The sequence below is a fragment of the Heteronotia binoei genome, chromosome 13, assembly GCF_032191835.1.
Source record: "Heteronotia binoei isolate CCM8104 ecotype False Entrance Well chromosome 13, APGP_CSIRO_Hbin_v1, whole genome shotgun sequence".
Taxonomy (NCBI): domain Eukaryota; kingdom Metazoa; phylum Chordata; class Lepidosauria; order Squamata; family Gekkonidae; genus Heteronotia; species Heteronotia binoei.
Window position 1 is genome coordinate 75,727,981 of NC_083235.1, and position 9,703 is coordinate 75,737,683.

At 42.1% G+C, this 9,703-nt stretch overlaps 1 protein-coding gene across 1 annotated transcript in view; it reads right to left on the reverse strand.

Annotated features, from left to right (window-relative positions):
• The window catches only part of MYOCD (myocardin), a 71,588-nt gene extending 62,176 nt beyond the window's left edge, over positions 1–9,412 (reverse strand). Inside the window, exon 1 of the mRNA XM_060253039.1 lies at positions 9,312–9,412. Coding sequence (XP_060109022.1) covers positions 9,312–9,366 — 55 coding nt within the window. The 5' untranslated portion in view covers positions 9,367–9,412. The remainder of the gene's footprint in view (positions 1–9,311) is intronic.
• Positions 9,413–9,703: the final 291 nt, after the last annotated feature.

A 9,703-nucleotide genomic window follows, 5' to 3' on the forward strand; every position in this document is an offset into this window, starting at 1 on the left:
CTGAGCAATAGTTTATTTTGCCTATTGCAGTTAAGTTTTGACTGTAAAAGATTCTGTGCTGATTCTCCTTGGATAACAGAATCCTGTAAAAAAACTGTTTTGATATGTTTGCAATTAGATTTATATGCATTTTTTAATCGCAGGCCCTTGAAGTGGCTTATGACCATAATTTAAAGCACACCATCATAATCACAAATAGATAGGCTTACAATTAAAATCAGCGCACAGCATTAAAAAGAAGTTAGGAACTAAATAAGATTTTTCAAGTCTGCTCAGGTTTCAAGAATGTTATAGATTTTTTAAAATTGCCATCTGTCTAAACATCACAGAACAGTGAACCTGGAGAATTTCCCTTGGAAGTGAACTCCATCAAAAGGAACCATCAGTGAGAAAACCCTGTGTCCAGTAGTAAACAACATAAGGTGATGGTACTCAAGGCAATTTCTCTTCACGGAATCTGTTCTGTGGAGAAGGTATTTGTGGGAGAAGCTACTAACTGAAATACCTTGGACCCTGATCATTAAAGGCTTTAAAGGTCAAAACAAGCACATTGAATTGGCCCCAAAACAAAGTGGAGCTTAAATAGAATTACAGATATGCGAATTATGTTATCATCCCCAGGCAAAAACTAAGCTGCTACGTTCTGAACCAGCTGAAGTTTCCAGACTATTAAGGGCAAGCCCCATTAGATATTTAAAGAAGCTGAGTTAAAATAAAAATTAAAAAAAAAATTACCACAACGTGCAAGATGGGACCAGGTCCTTGTCTCCAGACTTTACTCTTAATTATAGGGTGTTTTTACACTGGCCGTTTGCGACTCTATGTCTCCGCATTGTAAACTCACCTTTTACATTACATAACATTCTCATAACTGTTTTGGATCGTTGCTTCCCAAAGCATTTACATTTGTTTCAGTGAGATGGGTTTCGACGATGCCACAAAAGCGTTTTTCTCGAGACTAGTTTTGGTCTGGTCTTTTCTCTACGGGCGTTTCAAACTTGTATTGCAAAAGTTTTCTTGCATTTTAAAAGACTCCTCCAAAAGCCACCACAAGGTGCAGTAATTTGCATGAGAACTGACAGCACTTGAAATTTTTACATACCATTGCTTGCCTCATCTAGTAATTTAAATTTGTATTGTTTTTGCAGCGTTGACACGATTTCCAAGCCATCGTATACATTTAACTAAGCACTGCTATTCCGGCTGCCCTCTTATCAGAGACACCCCCCTCCCCAAATTGAAACGCTCAAATGTAAAAGGAAAATAATTAAAGCAGAACAGTGGCAGGCGATTTGAAGACTCTAAAACTCTGGATCAAACTGAATGTAAAAACACCCATAGTCAAAAAGTTACTCAGTATATGTTTGGAACAGATTACCAGATAGCGATGAATGTTCTTGAACTGAAGAAAAGAACTGGATTGCTACTACATAATTCACTGATGATCTTCCTACTCATTTAGAATGATGAGTATAGATCACATGCTGGTGAAAGGAATACCTTATAATACTGTAAGCTGTATGTATCACTGAATTTCATGTGACCATACAAAGTTGCACACAGGGGTCATTTTGTAGAAAAACAGGTGGTGGAGCTCATCCAGGGATTATTATGCAGCTGCACATACTATTCAATGGACAAGGAGGTGGAACTCTCAGAAGGAGGAGGTGGAACTCTCAGGAAGGCTCAGGAGCTGTGCTCCTGTGAGCTCCCACTGAATCCGAGGTCTGGTTGTACAGAAGGTAATGTTACCCACTTGTACAGTTAATAATATGATACTGTTTTCAAGCTAACAGTACCACAGAGTTAGTCCAGTCTAAACCCATTGATTTTAATGTAATTGGAGTGGCATAATTCTTCACAAAATTTCACTGTACGAGTACTATACAAGATTACTGTGGCCATCTTGCTTTTGTAGACTGAAGCTTTTCCTTTTGTACTTCATACATGGCATCTTCTATAGACATTAAACCAGTTTCAGGTTGGCAAATCCCAGTTCCCTCATTGGTTGGGACTGTGTGGGACTGCACTTCATCAACCTTTGCCCTTCAAACTATCAAACAAGAGTACTTGCATGCCAATGGTTCAGTCTGCTCCTCTCTCCCACCCAAGTGGCTGTTGCTAGCCAGCAAAGCTGATTATCTCAGTGAAATGCAACCAACCTTAGTTCTGGCAGTTATTGGCTCTCCCTACTCTCCATTGGCTGAGCCGCCTGTCACACTGATTCACAAGCAGAGAAAGAAACCCTAACTAGAATGACTGAGGTGCTCAATACTGAACAGCAACGAGATCCTAGTGAAGTGCCAAGTTTTTTGGCACCAGATAATTCTAGATACATCGTAGCACTAGCAGTGTATCTCTCATCCCGGGAATCCCCCATTCAGTGTAGAGCCTTTTCCCTAGCTAGATGCCATGCACTTCCCTCTGCAGTTCAAGAGGGGAGATACAGAAAGATCCCTAAGAATGAGAGGGTCTGCCCTTGCGGAGCTGGGATCATCAAAACTGTTGAACATGTTCTCCTCTCATGCCAATTTTACCAGGAGATACAGGCAAGGTTAATTAATAAGTAGATTTCAGGGCCATTCCAGTCTTTCGGATTTTGAGGTCACTAGGAAATTTCTTATGGATGTGAACCCACAGATTACAGGTCCTTGTGCAAAGTTCTTTTCAATTGCATGCAAAGTTTGCAAAGATGTATAATATTTTGAAGCTAAATGTTAATTGTTATTTTATATACTCTATTCCTTTATTGTTATCTTAAGCGATACTCAAACATTTTGTAAGTATTTTAGCTTTGTCTTTTAGCTTTTATTAACTTGTTCTGATTTGTGCTGGTCATAGACCGTATTAAAACCAAATGAAATGAATGAAACGGAACGACTGAGGGAAGGAGATAAGCCAGAGAAAGGCTTCCTTTGATTGGCTGAGAACTCCTCTGGAAAGGGGTGGGGGAAATGATGTCCTGTGCCAACAGACCAGTTATATATAGAGAGAGGTTGAAGTCCTGTGCTTAAGGCCAACAATATTGTCAGAGAGAGACTGTTGGTCCGAAAGGTCTCACTACAGGCCTCTGAAGCAGAACTCATTGGGGCCAGTCCTGACTACAGCTGCCAGTGCCAGGTTCTGTGGTGGAGTCTGAGGAGGGCAAAGGAGCTAGAGCTTCAGAGTGGGGCCTGCCAGACCCAGGTTCTGGCTGTGGGAATTGACTGGGTGATTTTGGACCAATCACAGACTTCCAGCATAACCTACCTCATGGGGTTGTGAGAGGATAATGATGTAACCTGCCTTCCCTCCTCCCACTGCACTGTGGAGAAAGACTGTCCTTTGCCCTATATCAAGGCTGCAGGGAGGGGGAAGGCGATGGAAACCTGAAGTCAGAGGAGCAGATAAACGAAAAGAGATAGGGTTGCCAACTCCAGGTTAGGAAATTCCTGGAGATTTAAGGGGTGGGGCCTGGAGAGGGTTGGGTTTGAGGAAGGGTGGGACTTCAGACAGGCACAATGTCATTTCCCCCTAGGGAATCACTGTTGCCTATCTCCAGGTGGTAGCTGTAGATCACTCAGAACTACAACTGCTTTCCAGTTGGCAGAGATCAGCACCCCTTGAGATGGGGGGAGTGAATGTCTTCAATTGGGTGGGTGGGAAGACAGCATGGGGGGCACTCACCCAGAGCCTCTTTCCAGAGCCCATTGTATTTTTCTTCACAATGGGCCTTATTCCTAGTATATAAACAATATTTCCTTCTTGCTGCCTTATCAAACCTGGAAAATAGGGGACAGGTTTTTTTTTTGGGGGGGGGGTTAACCTCTTTAAAAAATGCTGCACACAAATTGGCTTGCACACAAATTTCTATCCAAAGAACACAACTTTCTCCCACTGTAGCCCCCAATACCCATGAAAAGCTGTTTCTGAAGGACAGTCCCCCAGTAGAATATGAGAAGTTAGTTGCTGATCTGTCATGTGCAGCAGTAATCAGCAAAAATTGCCCCCCCCTCCATTCATGGAACTCCTGTGTTGGACGTAGTTTCCCAGAATGAATATAGTATTATAACCAGTGAAGGCTGATGGACTGACCAAATGTCATCATAGTTTCAATTGTGCTAGAAATGTGGGGTGTAAACTGAAAATATTTAGAAAATGTATATATTGAGACCCGTTTGAAGTTGCTCACAAAGGGAAACAACCTTCCCCCAAACAGCCATAAATACATCAACCTTATCAGCATCAAAACAGGCTGTAAAAACAAGCTGAGGTGTAAAAACAGCATAAAACAGCATTCAGCCTAAAAGGATATTTGTAAAACAGCCTTCAGGCTAGAAGGCTAGGTTGTATCAAAGGATTTATTTAAAAGGTTGAATTTGAGGAGGTATCACAAAGAAGATCAGCCTTTGTAGCCCTTATGAGGCCGAAAGCTGGGGTATGCATTCTGTAAATAAAATAAGTAGCGAGAGAGGCGATATCAGTCGGGTGGTCTCAATTGCAATTCCAACCTAAACAGGCAACAAGAGAACAAAGCAGAAGTCAAGTTACACCTTTAAGACCAACAAAGTTTATTCAGAACGTAAGCTTCCGTATGCATGCATACTTCTTCAGACGAGGGGATGGGGTACAGTGGGCTGAAATACATGTAGCTGGTGGGTTAAGAGTGTAAACTGATACAAAGTTTGGATCAAATGGCAAAATAGTGTAATAAATTGGAAGACCGTTTGGTCTGGATAGCAATAAAAGGTAATAAAAGTTGCCTGTTAATTGCTGTTGTTGCAAGTCTGGGTAAAACAAAAGGACACGGATTTCTAGTCAACAAGAGAGAAAGGGCAGAGTCATTTGGAGGCAGATGAGCCTTGATTACAGCATTGCCAACCACTTATCTGTTACCATTAGGAAGGTGCTATGGATGGTACTGTGTAGTATGCTGTATATATATGTGTGTGTGTGTAGTAGGAAAGGAGGTGGTCATATATACTTAACAAACCCAGGAGACTTTGCGCAGTTACAGTATATGCACAAGTGCATGCATCCAGTTCTGACATAAATTGCCCATGCTAGTCTGATCTCATTACATCTCAGAAGCTTAGCAGGGCTGACCCTGTTTAGTATTCAAATGAGAGACCACCAGGATCATGGACTGGTAATTACTGGTAACTTCACTTACTAACTCCTCCACCTCACCCCCAATGCATACAGGGCTACACAGATGAAAGACTATTGGGGGGGGGGGTTACTCAAATATAAGCCAAATTGGATACACACACACACACACACAAACATACACACAGACAATGAATGTTAAATTCCATTAATTTCAATACAGGAGCCCTGCATATGCCTATTTTAAATCAATACAGGAGCCCTGCATATGCCTATTTTAAATCTGTTTTAAATCAATGGGACTTCAGAATGCTTAGGATATATCTGGTTCATACTCAGGATCCCTGTTTCACAGTAGTCTAGTTCTCACTGAAGCAATCAATCTGTGTCCCAAATGTAACATTTCAGGAGAGGACACATGATTTGACTGTTCATCCATTCACAAATCAAGATGGGTTGGTCTGTCTGTAGCAGCAGAAAAGACTAAGAGTCCAGTAGCTCCTTAGACCAACATTTGTGTCATGGTATAAGCTTTTGTGAATCACTGCTCACGAATTTTGTTAGTTTTTAAGATGCTACTGGACTCTTATTCTTTTCTACTTCATCCATTCACAGTTGTTGTAAGATCTAGTCGGGCAGCCGTGTTGGTCTGAAGCAAGAGAAGAAAGTTGGAGTCTAGAGGCCCCTTCAAGGCATCCACAGTTCTCTCCACATAATAAAGCAGATGAAGTCCACCTTATCTTTCTCACAAGGTACTTTCTCATTTTGAGGAAACATAGAATAATTTGTCCCCAAGTCAGACTTTAAAAAGGCAGGTGGTCACTTTCAGTGCAGGGTTCTAAAACACAAGTAAATTTGGAAAACACGTACAGTAGTCTATCACGCTACAACCTCGTGGAGATATGAATGTAAAATCTCTTGCTGTGGGAAAATGAGGAAACCGTTATGGCATTATGCATAATCCAAAATTTAGTCAATCTAATACCAGCTTTGTTAATAAACTAGACAGGGCTTTTTTTTGTAGCAGGAACTCCTTTGCATATTAGGCCACACACCCCTGATGTAGCCAATCCTCCTGGAGCTTACAGTAGGTCCTGTACTAAGAGCCCTGTAAACTCTTGGAGAATTGGCTACATCAGGGGTGTGTGGCCTAATAGGCAAAGGAGTTCCTGCTACAAAAAAAGGCCCTGAAACTAGGTATCAGAGAGAGGGATTATAAAGGAGTCTTCTCCTTGTCGTGCTGGTTTTCTATGTGCAGGAATTGTTTTTAGACTAGAGCAGCATTCAGTGTCATGAGTCCCCACCTGAAGCACTGCAGTCACAACGCAGATTCATGAGTTCTGTACAAACTAAGCGATTCAAGCTGTCTTATCTGCTTGCCTTTTCATATTACCATGTAACACTGAGCAGCTTAAGTTAGTTACCCACTGAGCCGGTCATCTTGCCAAACAGCAAGAATCTATGCTATATTAGCCATTTCCCTCGATGTGTGGAGGTATAACCATTCAACAATGACAATATCTCAGTCAGAATGGAGACTGTCGGTTGACTTTAGAAACAAAGTTCTAGGGAACCAGTTTTCAGTCAATTGCATAATTCACTTTCTGTCAACGAGGCCCAGAGACCAGGAAGCCAATATTGCGTACATGTATATTGACTACATTTCTTATGCCAACTTAACAAGAGAGCCACAGTCCACATAGTCATTTTGCCACAATTGAGGTGAGGAACAAGACTGCGGGAGGGGGCGGGGAGGGAATGCACTCAGCACTCACCACAATCAAGGCCCTCACTCTCAAATACCATTAATAGAGTTTGATCCTGACCATATAAATGAAACAGCAATACAAAGGAGACTGTAAAGCAAAGGTACTCATGGGAATAAACCACTGTGTCCATCATTTACCCCCCCCCCCCACCTCGGAAGGTACACCAGTGATACCCATCTTTTCTTACTCAGTATCCAAAGGGGAAAAACAAATGCATCTATTTTGTCTCCTAAATGTCTGCGAGATTTTCTTGGTTTCCACCAACTTCCTGAACTCCCGTTGTAAATACTAATATTCTCAATTCTAGGAAGGAACACCTCTCTATATTCTATTCATGTTTTCATTTTGTAGGAAAGAATGTCTGTAAAACTGGGGCAATTGCATTTTGCACTACAGCCAGGGTTTTTTTTTTCCTGGGGGATTGTGGTGGGATGGAGCCCCGGAACCTCTTAATGGAAACGAAATTCTCAAAAAACGTTTAAAAGTTCATGAGGGGCACCCATGTGTTTCTTCTTCATTCCCCTCTGAGAGTTCGGGCGCTTCTTTTTCCAGAAAAAAAGCCCTGGCCACAGCAACAGGGCTGATCTTGTTGAACTGATCTCCTGTGTCCCGTTTCCCTAGAAAAGGAGGTGGTAATTAATTTGTGGGAAAGTCAACCTAGATTGGAAAAGTGCCCCATAAACTGACTCCATTAGAAACACTAAAAGGAACAAAGTTTATGAGACTTGAAGAGTCATAAAATGTACTTTTAGCTTAGAATCATTTGAAAAAAATGTGTTGCGATCCTACCATCAACTCTGTAATCTCTCTACCCTAATACCCTCCCCTTTAAAAATAACACAGAAATGAGTCTTAAAAACAATACTGGCTCACTGAAAAAGAATGCAGTGGCCTAGAACTATTCCCCTTGGTCCTCCTTGTTTCAAGAAGGTGGCAGTGTTGCTTTGGAATTATGGGTTTAGAGAACAAGCCCGCTTCTCTCCAGTGAGTGGCGCTGGAGAGATACACTCAGTGTATTCTAAGGAATTACTTGTTCTCATGAAATATAAGATCACTCTGATACAGAAACCACAGCAAAGCACTGGACCCAAACTGTGCAGAACCCCAGCCAGACAGATTCCCCTTGCAATTGTACACACGACTCTGGAGTTTTCAAGTAGCTGCCAACTTTATATTTTCTAAGCAAGCACAGCAATTGACCACCCAGCTTTCTCAAACATCCAGATAATATGAGAGTGAGTTAGCATCAGTAGGATATGTTTCTGATCTTCTCGTTATCTATAGTACACCAGAGATCAAACACCAGCGCCGTCACCCCATCCCATGCTGAGTGGGTGATATTCTGAAATGGGTGAAAGGCAGCAGGCAAACAACCAAATCAGAGCACAGCACATTCAGGCCTCCGATTCAGCGGGAGCTCACAGGAGCACAGCTCCTGCACCTTTCTGAGAGTTCCACCTCCTTCTTTTGAGAGTTCCACCTCCTTGTCCATTGAATAGTATGTGCATAACAATCCCTGGATGAGCTCCACCACCTATTTTTCTACAAAATGACTGCTGAGTACATTCATGGGTTGCATGTAGGATATAGGTAAGTTTGGCCCCTAAAAAGCAAATAATAAAAATAATAACTGCTGTAACCAAAACCAACAACAGCAAAGTATAAAAACAAGCCCAAACCCTCTTTCCCATTGCGCTATATAATACTGAAAATGTTTAGTACTACTGAAACCACCCTACAGAGGAACTTCGTTCAAAGCAACTCTCTCTCTCATCCTAGTTCACTGTTACTCACCTTCGTTCAACCACAAGTCCTCAAAGAAGGAGCCCCTAATGGGGGCTTCAACCCACTCTGAAGATCTGGTGCATGCTTTTTATTGCAAAGCTTCAGAAAATGGCTATCGGTCATTGGCTCTAGCTTTATTTCTCTGGTGATGTCATTTTAAATATTTTTCATGTTCCATTTGTTATTTGTACTTCTAAAAAAAAAAAAAAATGATGCCTTTCTGCACATTCATGTTTCTCCAGTTAGTCACAACCCGAAGGAGCAAAACAGGCTGCATGGCTGCTAGAGTGAAGCATTAAGGCCAGCATACACAGGACAGCACCTGACGCAAAGACGCATGCTGTATGGATTCTTGATCCAGTTATTGATTGATTGCTATTGAAACCCTGGGTTAGGAGAGTTCCAAAATGCTAGAGACTTTTTTTTTTTTTTTAAAAAGCTAGACTACAGACATAAATTGCAAGCAGTGAATTAGCAGGAAGGCAGGAAGCAGAAAGAAAGGAAAATGCATTTCTTCATTTGCAGAGTCGCCTCCATGACAGCAAGCCCATGACAGCCTTACAGCTCCCTGGTTGCTTTACTTGCAGGCTGTTTAATGAGAAACAGCCTCCAGCTGAGGCTTGCAGCACAGGAAAGTTTCAGGAAAAATTCTCAAAGTGTTAGCCCTACCTGATCTGAATTTGCTCCGAATCAGCATGGAATGCTCAGACCCCAGAAGTGTCATGGTGATGCCTTGTAATAATTCCCAAAGGCAGGAAGCCCCTCAACTTAAATCAGAAAAGCTGACCACAGCCAAGGAATCACAACTCATCTAGCACTCCTTGCAGTCTAGGTGACTGACTGCAGAAAGCAGCAGAAGGAAAAACTTGGTCCCATCCAGCACTGACCCGCCACAAAAACCTACTGCATGCCCTTGCACTGTGTTGGGCTAATTTTTAGTGAGTAGACCCCTCCTTTCCATCCACCACTCTCCCCTCCTTTCTCAAGAGTTTACTATCAGCAACATCACCGGGTGTCCTGACTGATGTCATAGTCTAGCAGGGAGCAGACTATCCCTAAAG